The sequence below is a fragment of the Helicoverpa zea genome, chromosome 11, assembly GCF_022581195.2.
Source record: "Helicoverpa zea isolate HzStark_Cry1AcR chromosome 11, ilHelZeax1.1, whole genome shotgun sequence".
NCBI lineage: Eukaryota > Metazoa > Arthropoda > Insecta > Lepidoptera > Noctuidae > Helicoverpa > Helicoverpa zea.
Genome location: NC_061462.1, coordinates 6,400,216 through 6,427,447, shown reverse-complemented (window position 1 = coordinate 6,427,447; position 27,232 = coordinate 6,400,216). Strand labels below are relative to the sequence as shown.

The window sequence follows — 27,232 nt, the reverse complement described above, 5'->3', positions numbered from 1 at the left end:
AAACATAAACAGCAATGTATTTTCAATGTAATAGAATGCATAGCTTGTACGCTCTTTCAAGTGCCGCTAGGTAATCGCGGTATAAACGTATATTTAAATAATTTCCCCAATTTTAATTGGACCAACCTTGACCCAGTAATTACCCCCGGGGGTTCATAAGCAAAGATCAAGGGGATCCCATCAGTACTCAAACGGCTTATGGTTGTGTAAGCACTCGCTAAGAATGATCAGTTTCCTTTAAGCTGCCTTAAATTCTGTCAATATACTTAAGAGGATTAAAGAAAACCCTCTCAGCTAAGATAGCCAGTATTTTATGTCTAAACAAATATTGGTTCAGTTTCCCGAAAAAATATTTCAAGACTAGATTATTCGTAGTATCAACACAAAACGGTTTGGTTGCCAAACGGTTGCCTCGTTTGGTATTAGCGAAATATTTTGTTATCGGCTCATCTGTTTGCAATTTACGAAATATAATATGTTAGAATACAATATTCTATCAACACATACATAAGACAAAAATTGTCCACGATGTAACAGTACGTCAGTATAAATAAATAATATTCATGCTAATAACCAACAACAGTGACTAGCATAAAAATAGAACAATGAATACTGCGTTTCTAAGAAGCATGATCCTCGATAATGAACAGGAGATTTTTCATTAAAGAATTGTAACCGTCATTTAAAAATCAACCTTACCAGTCAGGTAACAAGGTTCATTTGGCGACTGCGCTGATTCGCAAGTGATGGTGATGTTCGGGTCCTGTGGCGGCCACTCCCGGCCACTTCTCACGGTGGTCAGCAGGCGTCCTCCTTGAAAAGCTCTGACGGGGTTGGCTTGACCAGCACTGCTGCCGTATACCAGGGACAGGTCCATGAAAGCTGTGACTGTTGTAATCTGTATAAAATGTACATTATATGACAAAATGTGAACATTTTTACAAACCTTTTCTGTTAAGGAATATAATTCTCTAGAGATGAAAAAAGAAACATTGATTTGTTTCTTTACGAGGAATAGGAAACTGACATTGCAAATAAGAGCCCGAGCACATTACAAAGATTTAGTCGGCTAATAGTTGATTTGGGCTCATAAAACAGTATGAAGATGTTGTACTATGTTGCAACAACGATTAGGTATTTGATCAGTATCAGACCGACTGCAAACTTTGATGGAATTCAATCAGTCTGAAATATAGACAGCAATGCAGGCTAAAAGTCACAAGTATATAAACATGTCATGAGTAAAGTAGAGCATATTCTGTATTGGTCTCCAAAAGTCTGAACCATCGATCATCGAAATCAAATGTCATGTCAAGAAAACACAATAAATTACTTATTTATACAAAGTTTGTGTATTGCTTATTGACAATAAATCGTAAAAGCTGATTTTCACTATATTTCTGTGCTCGCAATAAATATCGGACGCCTAAGTATTAAGCAGTCATATATTCTGAGAGCTTTGGTATATATCAGTGGCGTTTGAAGGAAAATTAATGGTTCAAGATGTACATACGAATAAATCACTGACTACAATCAAATAACGTTAAATCAATACGAAGTTAGGAATGGGAGTGTAAATAACATTATTAGCTTTATTTCTTTAGAAGCTTAATTTATAAGAAGTAATTTATCCTAGGTGTTTCTGTATACATGTTTTTCTACAAAACCTTAAAGTTGGGTTTGTTGAGTATTCATTTAGATTTAATAAAAGCGCATGTAAAATATCTTGACGTGTGCCTAAATAAGCAAAAATATAACCACCCACTAAAATGTTATATACAAAATAAATATCCACGACTCGTTATTAAGTATTAAAAGGGTTTCACAAAATTGCTCAAAATATTGTCCATGAAATATGCGACGTAAAATTAAATAGACAGAAACATTATTGGATTTTTATGAAACAAATGCATTTTGAAAGAATTTATTGTTCACATTCTGAAATATTGTCAAATGAGAAAGATATGTATGTATAGATGGGTGGACTGTGAAAATCGAATAATACTAAAAATAGAATGCACGCCTACTTAAAACCATTCTTCGATCTATAATAAGAACTGTTTTCTGATAACAGTATTATAGTATACATCCCTGTTACTTTCCTAACGCCTAACGAGCAGAAATCCTTTTTCGAAAAAAAAGGGGTCAGATCAACCCTCTCATGGGCATTGTATGACACTACCAGAAACCGTTTCGTCAATAAAATCATATAAAAAGTACAAAGACAAAACAAGTCCCAGGAAGCTTGTTGACCTCCGTCGACAGTCACTCAAAGTTAGGGCTGCCATCCGTCCGGGTTTCCCCGGATTTGTCCTCGTTTGGACGCCGTCCGGGGGCTGTCCGGGCGGGGTTTCAAGAAGTGTCCGGGGAAAACCCGGACACTTTTCATGTAAGGAAGCACCTTATTGAATTTAAATATGCTAATAGTAAATGGATTACAAATAAGGTATTATTTTGTTTAAAAAAAATCGTACTCGTTCGGGGAAAAATGTGATTTAGGCCAAATGTCCGGGTTTTTTTAATTTTTGTCCGGGTTTGGTGAAATTCGAGATGGCAGCCCTACTCAAAGTGAAACGACTCCCAAGAGCTTTAAGAGCGGGTTTTTTTCTTAACAAAGAAAACGTATCCCTTTGAATAGTTACAAAAAAATCAGTAATTTACCCTATAAATAGATTGACAAAATATAGCGACAACCACAACAACAAAAAAAATTAGCTATATTTAAAAGAACGTTAGTAACGTGGATTAAAAATTCTAAACAAACAATTTCATATCACAAGATAACTGAAAAGTCGTTTTCGTAATGACACTTTATCAGAAAAGCAATCTTTGAGGTTCGTTAGACATGAAGATACGCTTCTTAAAGCACATTAAAACATTTAGGCAAGTAAAACATTAGACACATAAACATTCAGTGTCTCTCCACTTAAGGCTACATCACAGTCTCTTAAAAAACCTCAACTTGAATCATTAGAACTTCTAAGTATTGTAATATCAACTTTACGGCTATGATAATTAAAATCAAAATGCTAGAGTAGAACAGAAGCTAGGCCTTTGGGGTCGATGCCTGCCGGGTCTTCAAGATAGTTCGAAAGAGTTATCGCAGCCCAGGTACAAAAAGCACTCCAAAATAAACAGAGTTAGGTTTTAGTCCGTCTCCTATTATTTGGCTAGTCGATGGAAATCAAACTTAAATACTCGAGTCTCAATATTTCGCCACGCAAGCGGCAATGACAATAGAGGTATGTAAGTCATTGTGTAAGTGTTGGAGCACAGTGTGAAAACAGAAGGCACAGCATCTGTCGGTTTTAGAAAAAGTTTGATAAAAAAGGTTTACTTACGGGTTCAGCCGGAGCATTAGGCGAAGTGCATCCTCTATCCCTGGTTGTGCCAGTCCTCACGAAGTTCATACATTGAGTTCCCTGCGGCCCGTGGACCGGGTCATTGGGAGGGATGAGCAGGGGCGCGCACACGGGGTTGGTAGTGACATCAGGGGTCAGGCGGCCGTTGTCATCACAGCACGTGACCAGTTCCTTATCTGAGAGAAAGTATAGAGTATAAGTCAAAAATTAACACTTATTTAGAGTTAGCAAACATGAAATTAGTGATGAAATGTTTCTTCTTTTAAAAATCTATTAAGTAACACAAAATAAATTATTATTATTTATGAAAAAAATCGTAATAGATGTAAAGGTTGATAAACTTAACGCAGCATTATTTTCACTTATATTGATATGAATTTTTATAAAAAACCATACGTTGTGTTCAAGGAAAATTGCTGCCTTTCCGGATATTGCTGATCCAGCATTTTTCTCTATAATAGGTAAGGTTTTATTAAGTCGCGTCTTTCGTTGTCAACAACTTCTATTTGAGCAGTCAATCGTAAAAGACGCCCTTGTGAATCAGAAAATTGTTTCTTAAAATCGAGAATGTTCCGAGACGTTTTCTTCGATATTTGAAAAGATTTGTTTTTTTTTTATTTCTTTGCTATCGGGACTAGTCACAACAATATGACATTATACCTTTTTCCGTTACGATTCGCTTTGCTTTGCAATGCTTAATGTTTTCGAGTTATTGTTTTGACTATACAATAAGTTTTATGATTATCATGAATGCAGTCAAGGCAAGGTACAAGTGAATACCATATTTGATATTGACTGTCTATTAAATGATAACATATGAAAGAATATGCCGATAAGAAAACCATGAGTTACGAGTTTTCCACAGAATACAAACAAATATTAGTTTACATGTGCTACAGATGTTTTATTGAAGTCTACGTGGCTATTTATTACTTATTAATTTTTTGACACATTTTTAGTTACCTAGTCTGCCATCATACATATAAGCTAATTATGGGCCGTCATTAAAACCGTAAAAAATGAATACAAACACGAAATTGTGACACACATAATGTTAAAAGACAGATCACAACACAATAAACACACATTGACATTTTAGTACACATTGAACACACGTACACATTGAACTTACTCTCGGCTTCTGTAGCGAATGCTGTAGAAATACAATTATAAAATTAATTAATGTCAAGATGGATGAATACTTTGTGCAGTACATTTACTAAGAAAACTTAAGTAACGTAGAACGACTCTTTCAGAGTCGAAATGATCTCAGGTTACTTATGATATATTGTACCTACAAGTATGCTTAATGAAAACTATTTATAATTTGACTTTATCTTCAATGCAAATAGGTTGCGAGGTCAGCGCTCTAACATTTTGTAAGATTCAGTATAAATATTTTTAACAGTTCTCTTGAACAAAATTATTGACAGTATTTTTAACAGTTCTCTTAAAGAAAATTATGGGAGAACGTGTTCTTACTGCGAAAGTTCCGCTTAAACGTGAAATATAAGAAAATTACCTACAGAACAATACCAATATTTTGTCCCGTTTCTTTATTTGAAACGATTTATTATCCTTTCAACAACACTTTATCGGTGTCAATGAAGTTCCCGGGAAGTAACATTGTTTGAACGAAATCCAATAATCCTAAAGTAGTAAGAGCACGTTTAAGTAGGTATTACTAAGAATAAACTTGCAGTCAAATTTAGAATCTCCTTTTTTTATAGGCCAAAACTTTATAAATATGTAATCATGTAATTAATTTTGCAAATTTCGTTACAATCAGCTATCCAATGTTAAAATTAATAGTAACAGTAATAAAACACATAGGAAGTGGAGAAGAGTGGACGTTTTTGGGGCTGTCTCATCTAAATCTAAGATTCGAAAAATGTCGTCTTTAGCCTACTTTGAATACTTAAACGATTTTTGATCTTGATTCTATTTCATATCTCTATTTTATGATGAGATTCTCAAAAGTGAGCATTTTAACTAAAACTACATTAAAAAAATAATTGAGTACTACTTACGCGACTGCACTACTCCAGCAGTGAGAGACATATCGTGGGTGATAATCTGCCCCCACTGTTGTGTCATGAGGGTCCATACGGGGTCAATCAGTTGCTTATCAGGGAACAGACGCAGACTGATCTCTCTTACGTTCGGCAGCGGACGACCAGATCTTGAGCGAGGGAACGCGTTTACACCTGGAAGTAAAGTATTGTAAGTTCATCTTTTTTTATACTCATGTGTCGTATCCATTCTACTGAGTTGCTCTGGATGAAGAGTTGACTAGGGTGAATGTGACCTTTCCTTAATGGTCTCTTTATTGCTTCTAGATAAGTCAATGTTCCTTCTTAACATTTTATTTTGAAATACACACTAGTGAAAAATTTTGGAATATTCAACTAGTTCCTAATTTGTCTTTTCGTTGACTTTTACATCTCAGTATTTTTGAGGCTTTAAATTCTCAAACCACTTATCAGTCTACAGACTACCAGACTGTAACAAACGTCATACCAAACCTTATGGGAATACGCCTTCTCCATAAACCCCTGCATCCATTCACTCGATCACATCCTATGCCATTAAGGCTAAATTAACATACTCATCTTCATACATATTGTATGAATGAGTAATACATTAACAGCTAAGCGTTACAATCATTCATCAAAACGTCGCCAAGTAAAGGAAAATAGAACCGATCTAAATAATAAATAAAAGGAAGTTCTCTTATTGGAAATGCAATAAGCATTAATGATTGATTGTGAAGGAAAGCGTTCTTTATTATTGAGATAAAATAAATAAGGAAACTTTTATATTTCGTCACATCAACTGTTATATTTTCTCGCCTAAGAAATAGACCATGCACGTCTAACCTAACGCTTTTAAAATATGTCATAATATTGCTTTTGACATTACGTGTGCTACGCACGTAGCATCCAGCGTAGAACGTCGCTACGGGCTACGAAACGTCATAGTATGAAGTATGTCAGCTACGAACGTCATAATATATTACATTCACATAATTTGGTTTCTTACAACATAGAGGTATATATTTTGGCTCAGTTGAATAGAAACTATTAGCACACAAAATTAACGTTAGTTGTTAAATTATCTTATCAAAGGAGTTTACTATTTCACTTGTATAAATGGCTCCGTTCACTTCATTTACTTAGTTCAATTAATTATTGTAATAAACAGAAATTAATTCCAATTAGCTTATCGTTCATAGCATTGCCATTTCTAAATTGTTATTCAAATTAAATTATTACAGTATTAATTGATATTTATTAGTGTAAAATTACTGTTGTAACAAATAAAAAACTAATCTATAAATTCCGTAAATTACGATAAAGGATTTACGCGCCATAAAGCGAGGCAGTAATGCAAAGCAGCGCAACAAAATGAATTCAAATAAAATGTACTTTATTATATTGAGCTAGTCAATAAAACCGTAATAAAGGCAGCTCACTTAAAATCAAATAAAAGATGCGACTAGTCACCTAGGATTGCAAACAATTTGAAGCCCAATTTCTCCTTAAAATTACTCGTGTGCTATTGGTGGATTAAGCGGGCAAACATCAATAATGCAGCTTCGTCAGTGACGAGTGAAATGGCATGCAAATGTCTGAATCGTGAGCATTTTACACACATTTGCATAAGTCGAGCAGCGACCTAAAGCATTTTCGTGCACTTCGCAAATCATTCGTACAAATCGCATTCGCAAATCATTCTTAAACATACGATGTACATTCTCATGATAATTTCAATGCATGTAAGTATTATACTTTCCATCAAAAATAACTCAGAATATTATACGAAGCAATTATTGCAATCCAAACAAATGCGTGTCAAAAGCTCCTATTAGTTCTCATTTCAGTTTGCACAGTTATTATAATTAAACCCAACCTAAGCGAATTAAGTTTGCTCCGCTTTTCAGCAAAGTTTAAAAACCTCAAATACCTTACACGAAAAATGCATTTTAAAATAAATCATAGTTGATTAAAAACAAATAAAAGTTTAAAATTTATTGTTGTAACTTCGTTAAACCAATTAATTTTTATACTTTTTTTTGAATGGTGAATGTCCGAAGGTTATTTATACGCAAAGACTTATCGTGTAGAAAGACGTATTAAGTTATCTACAGATATTGGTAAAATTAATATAAGGCCAGGTCTTGTCATCCTGTGTCATGGGCATGTCGTAGATTAAGTCGCTGTAATGTTACACAATCCGTCACAATACACAACGACTAGCATTTTGATGGTATAGATGGTCTTACGTCAGCGAAAGAAAGTTCAGGTTTTAACGTCATTTTGTGTCGGAAATGTGGTTGGTAGATGACGTATATACTATAAGTACTACTGGACTCTAGATACCACCACAGATTATATAATAGTTACTACGTAACAGATAAATCACTCCATACAAAAAAGTCCATACCTACTGTTATAAGCACCTACAAGTTCCCCAACTACCTACAAATTCGTAGCTGCGTTATAAAATGAACCTTAAAAGCTCGAGCGCTTGATTGTTATTCCAATGCGATAGCGCACAGTTCAGTGACCGCAACCGTGCCGTGGCCGTGCTTAGGGTTGCTTCTTACAATTTATTAATATGAAATTAATATGTTAATATGAAATTAATTAATATGTAGGAAAACAAAGTTATGCTTATTTTAAGATAGCCTTTTTTAAAACTGAGTTTTTAAATAAAAAGTAATATCAAGAATATTTTTCTTTAGTTAACTATCGTATTGCCTACTAAAATGGAGTATGGGTACATATTACTAAATATTACCTAATACGTAAGCATAGGTAAGTACTTAAGTAAAGCTTTCGTCAAAATCAAAGGCGGTTTCAAACTATTTTTCGAGCACAAGTGCCATACCCCATATGGTACAACTCCGTCGAGTGTCGATACATACCTAAAATTGGTTTCCGCGTAGCGACACGCGTAATGTTCCGAGTCGTCATTAAGTTGGACCAGAACTATACCTACTTACACTCGAGATGTGTTTTGAGCTACAAAATTCACAATACAGTTCATATAACTAAGTAGGTATCTAAAGTAAAATAAGTACCTAATGATCTCTGTTGTTAAAATCATAAACTAGATAAGTATTAATTTATTAAAAAAAAAAATAGAATTACTAGATAAGTTCATAAATATAAAATGTTTCTAAATCTTACAATAGTCGCATATAAACCAACATAACTCAAAATAATCCATCAGTTTGTTAGGTAGCTTAAAAAACCTAATAAAAACCAACAGCATAACATGCCACGAAATAAAAATAATAATATTGTGTTGCGCGCGGCGCGTGTGATTGTTGAAAGCCCTGAGCCGCGTGGGGCTACCGGTAACCCAGCGAGCGGTAGGCATTTATCGCGCGCAAGTACGTCGAGTGACAGAGGCCTGATACCACTTCTCGAGAAGTTAGTCGATTTAGATTACAGCGAATTATAGAATTTGTTTGTGACAAACTCAATGTCTTTAACTCAACCTTCTAATCGTTGCAATAACAGTAATTAGTCACTAACCTTCATAACCTTTCACCCTGTCCTCAATATTTAATCATCAATCGCAATAAATCGTATTTCAAAAGAAGAGTGTCACCATTTTTCTAAGCAAAATTCATCCTTTTTTGTCAAACAAAATATCCACAATTTCTTACCATCAGCATAATTGTAAGGGGCCAATCGACCGTACGGCGTCTGCGGCATACCCCAGGCTGGTCTCTCCAGGTTGTTGCAGGAACCATCAATGGCTCTATAACGAGACTTGGTACAGAACGGCGGTGCTAAGCCACAGGTCTGGGTGGCTGGGTCCTGCCCCGCTCCTAACGGAGGTGGGGGGTTACTGAAACTGTACCACAAAATAAACATTAGAAAATCGCTTTAAACAAATTCTAAATTTAATAACGCATGCATTATTATTTACTTAATTTTGAAATAGCTTTTAAATAAACGTCGGTTTCACATTTGCTTTTGTAAAATAACATGCATTGCTATTTAATTGGTGGTTAAGTTTGATATGAAAACTATTTATATTCACGAAATAGAAATACTTAAATAAGAAGAGTATTTACATAGACTCGTACCTAATATTTATTTAGGTATACTATTAAATAATTACATCCTTTAAATATTTGTCATGCATAACTAACTTATGTACTTGGTGGTCGAATAATACTCCTCCACATTTCTAAGAAAACATGCATCGTCTGACTTTATCTCATAGACGTAAGTGAATGCAATACAAAGCCAAGTTTATTCATTTACGTTCAGTTGAAAACCTCAGAATCTTGGCACTCTAACTACGAGAGGAAACACGTGTCGCGTGAGGAAATTCAATTGATTTCTAGCGTGAACAATATCCAATACACGTTCAGTAAGCGCTTGAAAGCTGTTCCCAAAGCATGAATGCAACATCACCGATTATACATCGTTTAAATTATAACTGCCGATTCGTTTACTTAATATTATTTGAAGTCAAAGAATATATTAGTCTCTGATTCGGATATAAGTAATTAAATCTTAACACTTCACAGCTTCTATAATTCGTCAATATATATCATGATTGTTAAGAAGATGGAATCATTGATATAGAATATAACAAAATAGTACACTTTATTTCTTTAATTCTAATCCTATTAAAAACATACAAAAAATATCGTCGTAACAAAATCCTTTAAATTCCAATATCAGAGGCCATCGCCCTACCACCATTTTTATTCAGACTTTCAATATTTCAGTAGAGCTGTGAATCGCACCTAATATAAACCTTACGCGACATTAAATTACGTCGTATTTACTCTCCCACTTTTCACGAATGAATTCTAAATAAAACAAGTATTTATACCGTGACGTGAATGTCTTATCATAATGTGATATTTCACTTATTTCAAGCTAAAATGTATACAAAGTAGGTATTCACACCCTCTGTAGAGGCATTCGTACGTTTAAAATATTCATGATTTGAAAATAGTATGAAGGTAAAAAGGTTTAAAACAAGTAATATATGGCCACCATATTTTCTTGTTAGCAATCATTTTTGTGTAGGATTTAGGGGACTTTTCAAGTCTAGTACTACAAGATAGTAGTGCACCTAATATATCACTTAGTTAATATATACAGGGTGGCCCATCCATAGGCGTCCAAAAGAAAAAGGAGATGGCCAAATTTTCATAGTAAAAGAACCCAGAATCGACAGCAATGAAATGCTTACCAATAGGTTCATTATGATAGACCTTTGATGGTGCCAAAAACTCCAGCCTGAAATCCATGGGGTATAGGAGCTATATCATATTTTCACAAAAATAGGTCGTTGAATTTATATTGATTTTAAAGATCATTTACATCAAGGAACATAAAAAAAATCTATGTACACTAAGAATATACTAGCCAACAGTAATATCCCCATAGTTACTGAGATTGCCTGGTGATTAAAAGGTATTATATTTAACCACTCCAAACACGAAAGCACCGACCTTACATACTTGGAGAGGTTTCGCAGTTATATGCAACCTTCACAACTGGCTATAAAACGTCTTTTTAAAAATTGTCTTTGAAAATCGCGCCATGTGACATTGTCAAATGTAACAAATGACTTAGCGATGCAAAAAGGTCCAATCATGAGTCTGCATTCAACTTCTAATGAACATAAAACAGTAAAAGTAAACTTTTCTGTGAACTAAAATCATGATCGAAAAAACGTTATAAAAAGAGAACCCCATGGTTTTTCGATGATATGAAATACTTTTTTTAATCCTTACATTATACTGAATCCAATCGTACATATGAAGTTTCTGTCGACTCTGGGTGTTTTTTTGGCCATCTCCTTTAGAAGCTCTATGCTATGGGGTATCCGAATCACCCCCATGTATGTTCAGCGATTTTTTGTACTTTAGGAGCTAGAATTATTACTAATTTTTTCCGTAATTTTCATTTCAACATTGTTTTTTCTATTTTATCTTTTTTTTCCTAACGTTTACAGATGTTTTTTTTGTGTAATTAATCATCATGATAGAAACTAACACCTGAAAAAAAACAGTTTGGCTAAGCATTCTAGAACTTACATAAAATTTTATCTGAAGTTCAAATTACTGTTGGAGTTCAGTAGCCAAAAATGTTAAGGGCTTAAAAAAAATTAATATGGGGTGCCAGAGGTTTATAAGCATTCTTAAAAACTGCTAAGAACCTGTGACAATAAATATCATTGACAATAAAAATCAGACCTTAATAGTGGTTTTTCTCCTGTTTAAAAATAATTCTAGCTCCTAAAGTACAAAAAATCGCTGAACATACATGGGGGTGATTCGGATACCCCATAGCATAGAGCTTCTAAATTTTTCTTTTGGACGCCTATGGATGGGCCGCCCTGTATATATTAACTAATCGATATTTTTTAGTGAGTGTAAGTGATGTTTATAATAGATAGTTATTTTAAGAAAAGGTGAAGGTACAACCTAAAATCATAATCGAAATAGTTATTTAAAATATAATATTATCTGAATTACTTAATAACGGAATAAAAAACTATACCGAACTATACCTACCAATATTAGAATTACAAATTACTTAGTTGACACTTCTTACTTGCCAAGTGTAGTTAGATATAATTAATTGTTAGTGTTGTTAACAGAGATTAATTAATGGTAAGACAGTTTAATAATGTTAGTCAAACACATGAAAAACAATTAACCTTAGAGCTGCTCCATAGATGGCTGGGTCAGACGACGGGCTGTTGACAGAATCGGTGCATTTTAGAACATACACAAACCATGCGACATAAATCACTATTACTGCTCGTAAATGCATTGCGACAACTGTATAAAAAAAAACATCAAATTCTAAATTTTAAAAAAGAACACGATAAAGTTTCAAATACGCAGGGATAAAAACTATTTTCGAAACTGCATTTCACAGAATGGCCAGTTCTCTATGTTCAGTTGATGTGATTCAAATTCACATTTAGAATGTCATCATGAACACACAACGGTTTTCCGCGAATGGAACTAATAGAAGTTACCCAATATCTGTCGCATTACATCCACTCGTGGAGATAGCTAGTTCATTAACATTTTGTGCTATTGTGCCAACATAGAATTGTGCAGAATTCGGATAAGAACCTGTCCGAGGCAATAGTGAAAATTATACACAACTATGCAGTGCAAACAGGAAATAAGCTACTAGAAAGGCACGAAGCATGAGATTCACAAAATCACTTTTATGTTTCATACAAACAGATACAGTTTCAAACAGTTTCAGACTAGTGCCACTTCAAGAATGCAAGACACATTATAATAAAAACATCATAAAGTCATACTCCGGATTCCTTTTGCACATTCAAAACAAGGAATTTAAATTATTACTGTACAAGAAAATAATTTAAATCATTGCACGTTTAGCATTGATTTATGTTCCAAAACCAACATTAAAATTCTTTAACACTAAAAAGTGATATACAAAAATGTGCATATTTAAATTAGTTACAATTTCTAAAGTAAGAGTTGTACCTTTACTTTGTAATTAGAGCATTTTTTTACTGTAATAGAAACGTTCATTTAATTGTTGTACTCATAAACTCGATTATGACGAAGAACTCATAGATTTTCTTTTGTTTCTCACCCAAATCCCTGTACAGGTAATCTGGCAGGTTGGGGACCATAAGCTGCAATTTTCGCGAAGGCGGCTCCCGGTCCTGAGAGATGCAACTGTGGTATATTATCCAGGAACAGCTGTTGGGTAGGGCCCGTTCGGTAGTTCAGGTGAATGGCCTCTATGGCACAACACAAAGCCAGCGCCAAGTATATTGTCGTCGTGGCCATTGTATCTGTGAATAAAGAAAATTGCGTAAGTATTGTTTAACTAATTTCTTACAACATCTACGTGATTATTTGATTCTGCCGGAGCTGCTAATAAAGTTCTGGGAAACCCGTAAAGGAAAATCTATCCAATATCTGTGTATCTTCTTTAAGGTAATATTTCGCCTAATAAACAATTCTGATAAACAATACTTTTCCAATAACCTACAAATTGTTTGATGACATTACTTTTTAGACAATGTTATTGTTTTCATAATTAAGACTCACACAAACCTACTGACTATCAACTAAGTGGCTACATAGTAATATTGCAGCACAATACGAATAAACAAGTAAATGTTTACCTATTATCATCAAGCTATAATAAAACGTTCAACATCACACTTAACATTGAAACCAATCCACGTAATTGTTACGAAACTCCTTTGTTTCTACCGGAAGATATCCAGATTTTTGTTTTCCTAATCCCTCTATTTTAGTCCAAATCGAATTCGACATAAATGAGGCGAGCTTAAGAACCGTTGAAATGTGAAGAGCCCTTACGAATATCGGAACCGAAGATGGGACGAAGTGCTGATATCTTAACGAAGGGACAATTATTTTCGGTTTAAATATTGTGCGGAGCATTATCTTGATAGCCTTTGAACTATTTGATTTCTGAAACAGTATTTTATACTGTTTCTACCAATATAAAAATAGATATCCGTATGATATGCTCTGAAGTATGAAATGGTGTGCACTCGAATAATGTTTACTGTTGATGTCTTCAAGAAAATAGAAAACTAAATAAAATTGTGATGTACTTTGGAAACGAAGTTATAGTAAACAAGTATAAGTTCTCGCGTGGCTACGTTGCGATGTGAGACTTATTGCCACGATATATCTATCAGGCGCTTGTATATATTTTACTTTCCTCTCTGAGGCTTACATCTCCTAAACAATTCAAGTAAAGACATTCAATTTTCAACCACAGCATAGAAAAAGCAAATCAAAGCCCACAACTCCGGCAATTTTAAGACAGGGTTTTGGAACCCTAAGGGTAAGTTGGAGCGTCCCTGAAGTGACCCTGGGGAGGTCAATCGCATGAACTCGTGGCGTGTTGCTTGTCCCTATCAGGATATTGTCTCCTGAGCCCAGCCACTTTATTTTGTAGAAAATAAACTAACGCCAAGAACGACGGATAAATTAAAAAAAAAATATCTCAACAGAATTTTTAATTCGATTTGTATTTTTATTAAGGTATTTTCTTTGCAAACCATAGTGTAGCCTGTTTTTGTTGTATTTTTGTTTAACAATAAAATTATAAGAGTAGATAAAAAATGGATTATCACAAAAACATGTGTAGGTTAATTTTCTGACGAAATTGTAATACTAGACTACAGTAATTGGAGTTGATTTATTATTGCCATTCACAGAATTCAAAGGCTCGATATACAGATTAGCCGACTGTTAATGACTCTGTCGTTGTTAGTAAGAGAAATGACCGATACTTAACACGCAAGGCAATTAAATGTAAAATATACAAGGTATATGTGTAGGTGCCATCATTGCCTCTCAGTTTTAATAATGTATATAGGTACCTATATCTATTATAGCGATAACTTGTAGCTGAATGTGCATTTCAATTATCTAATGAAGGTATTATGTCCTTACATGCGTTCGCTTTGCTTTTTTGGCACAGAATCAATGTAATATCATCAAGTTGCCGTCTATTCTCTGTGAGACCCACTCCTTGAATCTTATCGAGAAGAACCGGCAAGAAACTACATAGACTCTCTTTTCAAAATGGTTCAAAGCAACCCTCATGTACCAATGACAGGGACAATACAAGATTCTATAAATACACTCTTCATAGTAACAACGTACGTTTCAATAAAGTTGTCAGTTAATATAATGTCCTGACATTTATCTCTTATGCAAGACACAGGAAGCATATCATCAACGAATTCCCGACTTTATGTCGACACTAAATTCTTCCCTTTTAATATAAACGTGCCGTGACGAAAATAAATACCGAGGCTTGTAATAAAACATTTCACGGTACATAGTCACCTTAGATATTACGATGTTATTTGATACTTTATAATTACCTGAAACGTGTTAACGTGTACCGTTGACACGATAATGAAGTATATATCACAGCATTCATTAATATTTCATGAGTTAAGTCATTATGAACGGCATATTAGGGTTTTTCGTTGTGTGAATTTTTTTTTAATTAATTGAATATAGAGATGTAGGTACTGAACATATTTTGGAAACTTATGAGTTTATAGTTAGCAGAACTTTAAGCTTACTTTTGACTTCTAAGCTATCATTAAGTAAAGGGCTTGAGATCTATTTATGGTTTACAATAATAATTTAATCAAACATTGTTTTGCATCTAACCTCATTGATCGCATGAATGTGCTTTATTCTTAATAAATAATGCCTTGTTAGCAACAGATTCTAATCATAAGTTTTACATTGTAAATATTAACCTAATTGCATTAATTACTTTTATAGTTCATTATTCTAATACATTTAATTGCGATTTATTTACGTCAACCACAATAAACGAAACAAAAGGAGAAAAAAGTTTTTAGCAAAATCTTTTTTGAATTCGTATTTTAATTTCGCCCTTCATTACAAGTTTTTTAATCATTAAAATGTATCTACATTTCGCATCCAAAACGCGTTGGTTACATAAATATATTTTTACATTAATGAGAGCTTTAACGAATGAACCGAAACATTAATAGTATATTAGCAAATGTGTTGACTGATTTAATAAGTGTTAATTAATACATTATAATTTAATGAGTACGTGTCTTACCTCCATATTTGTTCAAATAACGGTCTATTAGAGGCCTAATGATGCACATGTATGAACTAGTTACCACGTTATGTGGAACTGTGGCAATCAGATAAACTGGGTGACGTTTAAATATTCTGTGACGACAATATTACGTCGCGTTGTGTGTGGCCCGAATATTTTGCAAGCACGTGTTCAATTTAAAGCCTGATGAATTTAATTAAGAGATTTTTTATCATGTGCGTTCTTTAATATTTTGAGCGGGCCTGATTGATTTTAAGAGTAATCATCATCTTCATGACAGCCGTTAGACAGACACTACTGAAGAATAGCCTCTTTCATCCATTTCCAAAGGATTGGAAGTAGCTTGCTTACGTCTATATCGGAATTTTTAAGGTGGACGTTTAGAAAGCCTGATTATTGCCGAAACCTCTTCTATAAAATGAGCTGAATTTATGCATATCAAATAGGTAAATTACACATCAATGATAATGGAAGCAATAGGTGCAATTTCAACTGCTAATATTCAACCATATACCGCAATCAAGTCACTAAATAGATAATAACCTGATTTTCATTGGCTAGTTCATGACGTCACCACAATAATCGAAATAGCATATGAATGCGTATCAATTTCAACATTATTGACTAAATATGCGGTTGTGGTGTAACTGGCAAAATCTGCATTATCAACAAACTTATTCGCTTAATACCTCAACAATATAAGTGCCCTTTCCTGGTATGGCCTAAAAACGGGTTGACAAAAATATTCATGGTGGATATTCCCTTTCTGAACATATTAATTTATAGCAAAAATGGAAGGCGTACAATTTTCCTTATATGAACGCTACCATGGGAGACAAAATACCTTTTAGTGACAAAGGTGTATGACATAGCAAATGGTCCGGAAAAACCAGAACCAATAAAAGTGAATAGGGTGTTATATACATACATTTTATACAATACATTTTGTATATCTGGTGTACATACCTATCTAAAGGTTAAAAGCACATCCACATTTAACAAAATTGTTGCACGAACCTATTGTTCTTTTCCGGGAAATTGAAATGATCTCATTAAAAAATGAAACGGGGCTTTTACTGACAGTTTTATAATTAAAATTTACAAAAACACAATTCGGTGTATCAGATGTACCTATATATGTAAGGCTTCATTCTCATATATGAAGCTCATTTTTAAGAGCTCTATTGATTTCCGAACACATTTGGAAACACTAAACTGACTGTTTTAAATTCTATGCTCGTAACTTTTTTAATCTGCGTTCCACTATTCACAAAGAATTGCGCCAGTTCGGAAACTTTTTTGAAAACTTTTAAAGTTTTATTACTTTGATTTTCATTAGAATTGGCATTTTAAATTTTCCCTTGAACAATTTTTAAAAGTATAATAAAATCGTATCATAACTCATTTAGTCTACCATTCCGTAACCCCCGAACTGATTTATGCTAATTCAATAAACCGGCATCTCGCGTCAATCTTTCAGGCATTTCCTGAAAACAAGGCAGCTTTCCTTAAACTGTTTACGCCCATAATAAAACGATGTAAACCCACTAGCGACGTGCTTAATAGCCTCTTAAGTTGGATACTTCAATCACTAACATAATGTATGATGGGTTTTCAACAACCTTCAACCGGGTTATGGATGTGTCCGCCCTTCACATTTCTGTTTAGTAACAAGGAATGTGTAATTATTCCAGTCATGTGCGTCTGAGTCGGAACAATTAATTATAAGATATACGATTCATTAGGTATACAAAGCTTATAAATGTTACATTTACACTAAAGATTTCTGGTTTACTGCAAAAAAAGTTTGTCAAAGCAGACGTTTGTTTGTAGAAGTCTTTAAGAAAATTGAACACGAAAATAAACAAGAAATGTTTTAAAACTTAAGAAAACAGGCCTATCAATAAATAAATAGGAAATAATACTACTACAATATTTCTTAGCACAGTACCTATCCTCTGCAAAATAAATGTATCTTTTCAGTTTTACATTGAGCTGCCAGTGAGTCTAAAGGGATACAAAATATATTGCTTCAGAATCTCAGCTTTCACGTCTAATATCGGAAGTTCCTTTTCTCAGACGAAGATCTATTTCTTCCAATAACATTGAGGATGCTGTAAAATGCAAACATTTTGGGCTATTTTTACCCTTCAATCACGAATTGTAAATATGTACCTAAATATAGCTGTTTGGCGTCGATACATTGTGAAGTTTAGGTAGGGAAATTACTTTTTATTAACTTTTGTGTCATATGCATTTGAAACTGAAACATTGAGACCAAAATTTCATCAAATGACTTTACCTAAGTGTACGTAATCACACCATATCGCTTGACTAGACTATATATTTTCATCCATTTCTCAACATAAAATAAAATGTCAATTCTGAGTCGTCGTTTCGGACAAAAAAGTTTTCTATACCTACAGGTAAACGCCAGTACTTGCTGCGCACGTCTCTTCATAAAAAAAACTGTTATGTACTTACAGTATAAGAATTGTCCATTTGCCAATTAACAATAAGTACGGCTTGCACCTAGTACCTCCACATAGTTTTCAATTAGAGCCAGATATAATTTTTAGACCGCAATGCGTAAAATCTAAAGTACCAATATCAACTATGTGGGTCTTTTACGTTGACAATCGGTTCATTTATAACTTTAATGTTGAGACTCCGTTTTTATAGTCGACTAAAAAGGTTTTTATGCTCTTTTTCTGAACCAAAAATGTTGATGACAAGATTTTGACTTATCTAACAGTAGCTATAAAGCATCGTAATCGCTTTTTCAGGGTTAGAATAATTTTTTTGTGTATTAATAGATTCATTTATGGAATTATAAACCTCTTTCGGAATTTCGTGGTTAGATATCATAGTTTATTATTTGGGTATTCTACAGTTCTTTTATTACCTATTGCAAAAATATTTTTACATTTTAAAACCAGTATTCAAAACCTGGAAAAAATGTGTCAACATCATCCTTTACTCTAACCTATTTTTCATACTCCATCTATATATTTTTCACCGAACATTTTTCGCTGGAAAAATTAACGACTTCCAACGTGCCACCATAAAATTGAAATTACTTCGTCCTTCGAAATATTACGCCTCAATGCTGAATATGGAGTTTGTGCGGGAATTTCGTAAAACAATAAGTACGAAATATCTCGAAGCTAACAAGTTTCACCAATCTAGGAGCCAGGTGTGGGGGATTGCCAACAATTTAACTTTGGTGACAGTCTTTTTATACACATATTTAGTCAGCTTCCACCGAGATAATTAACTGACCCTACATTAATGTCATCATATCATTTTGTACAGGTAAAGATTTTGTAACTCGTTGACCTTGAAAGTAGGACTTTCAAAAAGCTGTAAAAGCAAACAAACAACTACATGATAAATGGAAAACTTGAAAGTGAACCGGTTATAAAACAAAACTAATTAATTAAAGAATAAGCGTTATGACAAAATGTCGGGACAAAGGCTAAAGAAAATTACGTCAAGCGCAATTTGTGTTGCCTTGTATCTCCGACCAACTATGAATAATGCATTTTATGTAAGAGCCCCATTTTTAGTATTTTTATTCATCGTAGAGAACTTTTACTGAGCTCGCGACGTCAAAAGAAAACTACTTTTGCAACTTCCTTGAAAGGCATTCAAAACTTAGAAACAAGGGAAGGGCCAGGAAATAGAAAACAGTACATTCAGGATTGCTTTGAACGATCACCGATATTTCTTGTGAGCATAAATATGGCCACCGACCTACAAAATACAACTCCAAACTTAACATGTTGCTGTAGGTATTTTCGGAAACGGTTTCCACTTCAAACTCTTCAAACGGACAAAAAACGAAAGACCAAAAATGTCATATTATGTTTTAGGTCTCCAGACTTTGTACCTAAGTGATACTAATGGTCGTTTCCAAGGAATTGACATCAGGAATCCAACTAACAGGCTTATATCAATCTCAATAATCTTTGAGACGGGGGCATCAACGGTGATAATATCGCATGGTTGTCACGCACATATATGAAGAGGCCGGCTATAATATTTTCCTTTTAGGCATTCTCCATTGTTCACAGGAGCCCTTTTACACCATCACTTCCCGTTAACTCGGCCCATTGTACTCGTTGCTTACTCGACCCTCGTCAGGCCCAATTTTTCATAATATCCGTAGAGCATTGTCACTTCGCACATACTTCTGTACGATCAAGCGATGGTGTTACTAGTTATTTGATACCAATCGATAAGTTAAACGATGACTGAACGTTATTTTATATTTTATTACTAGCCGTTTTCTCGCAGTTTCACTCGCATTCCGGGGAAACTTTTGCCTCGTACCTTGACAAAATATAGTAACTTTAAAATAGTGACAGATTTTTTCAAATTTGGTTCTGTGGTTGGGGAGCCGTTGTGTACCCTACAAACAAACAAACAAAAAAATATTCCCGCTATATCGGATGTGTCGTTCATAATCACATTAAATCATATCGCATATACTTCATGATATTCTATAGCGAATTGTAAAAAAAATAACCTAATCCATTCAGTGGTTTGACCACAGGAGTCATTTTTCGTTTTTATAATTTACAACATCATGTGTAAAGCAGAGATAAAGTTAGGAGTATCGTATGTTTTGATCAGTTGACAGCTGTCAGTTTTCAAGGGAGAATTTCAGCTGTTTGTAATGACTGACTTCTATATGGTGTTCTAATTTTCGCGCATTTTTATTCTATTTACTTTGTTTGAAAAATGCATTTTTTTTTATTTTTACGTATTTTTCTTTTTTCTTTGTTTTAATCGACATATATTAACCAGTATATTAACGCATTTCATTTAATGTGATTATGAACGACACACCCGATATTATATTAGTATACATTGGGGTGCTCAAAATTCAGTGTCAATGAAATTGAAGTTTTATTTTTCAAAATGGTAATCAAGATTCTGTTTAGTGATTTGGTATGAAGATTGAGTGTATTTCAATATTCTGAATTAGAATGTTAAATGACACGCATACAAATAATATCTAGAGTCATATTGATGTCAACTGCCTAAGAGGTAATTAACATAGTAGAAGGCATAAAGGACATCCAATAGAAAATATCAATAAAGGTGTATGAACCGTAAATTATAAAATAAATACTTATTTCAAATGCGTATTAAATTACTGGTTCTTACATAAATGAAAGTAGTAATTATACAGCGACACTTATTTCAATATAATGACAAAAAAATTGGTGTATTTTTTTCTGATATCATGTGTACCTATAGTTAGAGATGAGTGTTCCAAACGCAGCTTTTTACACGTCTGTCTACGTAGTCCATAAGTCAGTAGGGCATGAAACTATGTGGAGCAACCTTGAAGTTGTGTCACAGTACAATTACTGCTGTTTGCGCAGATACAAATATAGTTTGGAATTCTATAAAATACGCTATTGTGCCCATATTGTGACATTAAGCACGAGGAATTTGTTAATAGAACAATGTTAAGGAACTCCAAATTGATACATTGGTGCATTGTTATAGTAATTCGAATGTCAATTTGATAATGATTTACGGTTTCAACTATTTTATTCAGTAATAGTTGTACTAAACACCTACACCATTTACAAGCACAATGTAGGTACAATGTAGTTACAAACAGTCCATAAAGGACCTGATTTCGTTAAGACATTTTACTTCATTAATTTAAAAACTTAATTTCGTAGAAATTACCAATTTCGTAACTGACCCGCATACATTTCTCGCGAGTGTAATGCACAAATATGTTTAACATGAGCAGTATGTGTTCCGAACATTCTAACTATGTTGGTTAAGATTCCAACAGTAGGTAATCACTGCGATTTAATTAGGTACTACTGATTACCGTCCGATTACCGGAATCGTTTGGTCGTTATCCTTTTGAGTGTTGTACAACAAACGAACATTGCTCGATATTCTCGCTCAATGACCTCGTTGAGATATCGGAAGCTCGTTTTGTGCGCAATCGGTGCTGTTCACAACACTAGGTAAGTACTAGGAAACAACAATAATATCGATACTTGAGGAACACTAGGTTTGTCGTAATGGTAGATAATGGTGGTCCGAAGATTCAAAACTAAAAAGTGTTTACAGTTTTATATTTAAAGTGCTTTTGATATCTAAATTTTCCCAACAAACATTGGAGACGCGATTGTAAGTTATTTATTTTATTCATTATGTGACGATTTTAGAAATAAAAGAGTAGGTATGCCATACCTTCTTGTGAAATATTAAGGTTTGTTTATCAAAAACATCCTCATAACATGTTGTGTAGAAAATAAAACCCTAAAAAGATCTTATTTTTAAAACGAACTTCATAAGTATGCAAATAAAAATCACAATAAATGAATACTTAGGTTTTTGTGAGCTTTTCTCGATAATCATAAATATATCAACTTTAAAGCACATGAAAGTTATCATGAGTCACCTCGTTGACATTATTAAGATCTATTGGAACACCTTTACAAAACACAAACAAATAAGAGTACCCGCACACTGGAAACTAAACAGTCGGCCGACAGTCGACCCGCGTTCATCGTATGGAGATGGATTACCATCCACAATCGTACTGGGGCAAGATTCTGCTAAGTTAATCATGTAAACATTGAATAGAAATTGAATGGCAATAGCAGCTTTAACCTTACTAATATAAGACCAATAGTATTTCAATGACATTCGATTGGTTTGCGATTGGTCTCCCATTTGGTCTATCTATACCTACGGTAGTTTGCTCTACAATCATATTGCAAGCGTAAATAATTTGCAGACAATATGATTCATTACTGAATCGCATAAAAACGTTTATTTAAAAGAAAAAATAGCGGAATGCCTCAAACGCTTCAATCGTAATTGAGTCGTGATCGCATCTCAGTCGGATGTGAATCGTATGTCCCTTAAGTAAAATTAGTAGAATCGCGCCCCTGATATATGAGCCCAAGCAAAATATCGGCCGACTAAAAGTTCGCAGTGTGCTCCCTTAAATGTATCTGAATGGAGTTCATTACCCTTTACATGATATCATATGCATGGCATGTGTGATTAACATAGTTACTGATAAACTAGTTAATAAACATAAGTTATATGACAACTTGTCTACATAAATCAAGACATGAGAACATTTATTTACTTATATTTTCATTAATAGATTTTTTTCTATTGAGTCAATAATCTTTTTACTGAAAAGATTGAACTTACTTTTGTAACAGAAAAGCTCTTTAAGTTGTGAAAGAGCTGGCCCGGACAAGTAATATCTTATCTATATATTTCTGCCACTAACACCCGGTGTCTAAATTGAGAATCAGCTTTAAGAAAAAGGTACTCAAGAGAGTCATTAGTTTTTTTACAAATGTCCAATCCCAATCTTAACTAGTGAGAGTAAGTTTGCTTGTTACTCTTTCAAGGTGGAAACGGCTAATCTGATTTCGATTTATATACCTATGTGCCTGAAGATGGTCATAAACTCGCTCTTCGAATGGTAGTGGAAATAGGTGCCATTGTTAACGTAAGTGCTTTACAAACTATGTATTTGATTGCTCTAAAATCTTCAGCTTAGTAGTATCATACGAATAAACAACTATTTACACAAAATACATAACTAACAGAATTTCATAAAGCCACCTCAGCTCTTATGAAATTTTTAAGCTACATTAATCAGTTCTATATACTATTAACAAACAAGTAGGCCGCTTCCGAAAGCTATTCAATACCAGTCAGGTTTATTAACAGATTACGACTAACTCGTTTCATTTATTTATTTTAAATAATAATATAAAGGATTGCGCGACACGAAGTCGTTCTTACGTACTTAAGTATATGTATTTTATAAGCATCTTAAAGACGGGGTTATGAAAAAGATCTATTGCAAAGTATTTACCTACCTACTTTCTTAATACAACAATACATACCTGAATTGGTCTGTTCTATGTGTTTTACTCTTCAATTTAAATAACACACGTTTTCTTCACATTATTACACTCGCTTCCCTCAACAATGTGTCATAAATTTCTCCCATTAATTGACAAGTCAATGGGTTTATTACGTTAACTGCAGAGCGTTTCATTTTCCACAACGTGAACGTCGCTTTATGTCCATTCAAATTGTCATTGAGCGCGCATTCTCAGCTTCCCACGGACCTACTGTTCGCAATCTGTACTTCGATTTTCACACAAAATAACTTCGTAATGCAATTATCACAAAAGCACGTAACCTTCTGTATATGTCGCAATACTTATAAACAAATTCACGCACATTAATGAAAGTATTTTGTCACATGAACATAATTATTTAGGCCCAGTTACCTACAAACAAAAATAGCTTCTATTATCGAGGTTTTATATTTCAAGCCTCACATTTTCTCATAATATATTAAGTAACGTATCCCAACATGAGGTATAATTTGTATGAACATTAACCTTTTCACGATGGTTTAGTATTTCAGTGACAAGAGGCTTTCTTCGTCTCAGACATCCCTAGCAACATGCCTTATTTGCACTCCCACACTGTCATTTATTAAACCAGCCATTCATTAAACATGTCATTTATTAATTAAATAGCAGAGTATTACATATTTTGAAGGACGAACCCGACACTGACCAACAATATCCTAAAACAAATACCCCATTATTAATAGTCACTCTTGTCTAATAGAAACATTATTTATTATTACCTACTCACTTCCGACAGCGGTTCCAGGCGCGTCCCTTGGGCTTCCTCGATAAATGGGCTATTTAACATTTAAAGATCTTTTCAAATACGTAACTTCGATAAATACCTAACTGAGTTTATTTCCGACAACATTAACATTTTAACACCATTCCCGTATAGGTAATATCCCCGAAATAGCCGGTCGCCAGTCGCCGAAATCGTGAAAATGTAACGGCAATAATTTTGCATAGGTACGTAATTCCCTTCGAAAGGGAACACGGTCGTAGATCTTAATCTTGGTGAAACTAATGTTGCAAGCTGTTTCGGTGTGTGACAAGTCCGGATTGCTAAAGACCCGCACAGCTGACCAAAAACTTTCAACATTAAACCTACGTTTATTAAATCATTTGTTTTTTGGGAGACGTTCTGAGATACTGGTTTAAAACGAGTACCGTCTTCAAAAGTATTGTTCAATAATCTCGATATATTGTTAAGTTTTTTTTTCTGATGTGCTTGTTACTTATACTTAGATAACGCACAGCCGACCAAATATTTACCAAAATTAAACCTGCATTTAGTAGATCGTCGTTTGTTTTTGGAAGATGTTCTGAGGAACAGTCTTACAAAGAAGTTCAGACTTCTAAATTGGTAAGTATTAAGTAATCTCACTACTAAGTGATGGAATTGATTGCTTGTTTGCTTTCTTTTTGTGCTTGTTATAACCATCATAATGTATTTGTGTGATATTGCAAGATTGTTTTCTTAAACCAGATAATTGGATGTTATGCACTTTCAGTTTTTTATTATTGCAATATTCTTAGTTTGCTTACAGTTACACAAGCTGTTATGAAACTAAATATGGAAACGACAATAATGTATGTACTTATAATAATAAAAAAAAACTTTTCATTACTGGACTTAGTTATAGTTAATAAAATTATTTTAGCCAAATCAAGCTAGACTTTGACACCTGGTGATAAGGTACTTATTCCTTTGCACTGGACTATTTCTAGGTATAAAACTGGCTTGAATAACTCTTGCGTTACATTTAGTAATAGATATTATTTAATATCAACGTTAAGGTAGAAATGGTGGGTGTACTGTATCTCATTCTAGGGGTTAATGTTCTAGAATTCGCTTGAGGGTTAATATGATTCTGTATAATAACTAACTAATAAGTGTAGGTCATTTGCATTGTATGATTTAATTAAGTTAATTAAAATCGACCTAAGAGAAAACACTCAGATATATTACAAATATTTCAAATAAAAAACTTCAGTTTATTTTCATGTGATAAATAAGGTACTGAATGTATAGATTTACTAGATAAAAACTATATTAGGTATTAGAGATTCGACTATCGCCACAACTGGTTTCTTAATCACCGAAGTGATAATGATATAAGGAGATCCATAAATGACAGGTATTGCTGCTTTCATCATCACCTAAGTGATAGCTAAATATGTAACGGAACCTACCTAAGCGTTACTGCGGATACGCCCCTGGTCAACCACTAAGTTGATATAATAACTACAGCTCGCCTGACCTTCACCATAACTTGAAACCCAAAGACTTCCATTACTAAGAGCCATTGAAACATACATCCGTAAGGAAGTGTGAGAGATTAACGACGGAGGCTCATGTAAGACGTCGTATAAAAGCACTTTAACATTCAATATCAAAGCTATAATACTCTCAAGTATTATCAGAGCTTGGCAAAGTATTTGATCCTATTTCTAATGGAGTAGAAGACTATTCATTTACAATGCTACTGATTTGAATTCAATCTTGAAAAGGTCACTTTTAAAAATGTGCCTAATCATGCATTTTTCTCTGATTTTCCTTCTCGCTCTTTCTTCTTCTCGATAATAGTATTGCATGTGATAATAAAATCAAGGCCCATATTGCCTACGCCTGAAATTAATCTATATCTATACATATAATAAATCTGTAGAAAAGTAATTTTTGTACATTGAAGAAATTGACAAAAAAAATAGCCAGCATGTTAAAGGATAACTAACAGAACCCATTTCCATCATTTTTGTCATTTTTGTCTGTTTGTCTGTTTGTCTGTTTGTCTGTTTGTCTGTTTGTCTGTTTGTCTGTTTATCTGTTTGTTTGTTCGCGATTCACGTAAAATCTACGAATTAAATGCAGACAATGCTTATATACAAAAACTCTACGTAACTTGGGGTATTACTTAGTTTTTGTTTCATCGAAATCGATTCACTCTATCAAAAGATATGATTAATTTTGTGAATTCAAGATGTAAAATATTACGACACGCAATCTATTTGTCAAAACTGTACATTTGAATGTTGTACTTATATTAGTTGATCGGCCTATTATTAATCTTTACACAGAAAATCACACCTTTATAAGTAACAGCGGAAGAAAAAAAAATATGAAAATTTTGTTTAGCCAAGGTTAAAGTAGCTCCATCTGTGGTAAATAAAATACATCATCAATTTGTCAAAGGAGCGAGGTGGTAAATGACAATATAACCATACATTTTTTATAGAGGATTATTATTTCAACAGATGGAGTTGTGTATTTTCC

At 33.7% G+C, this 27,232-nt stretch overlaps 1 protein-coding gene across 2 annotated transcripts in view; it reads right to left on the bottom strand.

Moving 5' to 3' along the window:
- The window catches only part of LOC124634391 (peroxidase-like), a 79,437-nt gene that overhangs the window by 9,949 nt on the left and 42,256 nt on the right, over window positions 1-27,232 (bottom strand). Inside the window, exons 2-8 of one of the 2 annotated variants that reach the window (XM_047169959.1) lie at window positions 12,998-13,202; window positions 12,072-12,110; window positions 9,043-9,233; window positions 5,393-5,569; window positions 4,495-4,515; window positions 3,342-3,538; window positions 700-898 (exon numbers count right to left, since the gene is read on the bottom strand). In XM_047169959.1, coding sequence (XP_047025915.1) covers window positions 700-898; window positions 3,342-3,538; window positions 4,495-4,515; window positions 5,393-5,569; window positions 9,043-9,233; window positions 12,072-12,110; window positions 12,998-13,197 — 1,024 coding nt within the window. In that variant the 5' untranslated portion in view covers window positions 13,198-13,202. The remainder of the gene's footprint in view (window positions 1-699; window positions 899-3,341; window positions 3,539-4,494; window positions 4,516-5,392; window positions 5,570-9,042; window positions 9,234-12,071; window positions 12,111-12,997; window positions 13,203-27,232) is intronic. The other variant, XM_047169960.1, reaches the window with a different exon arrangement.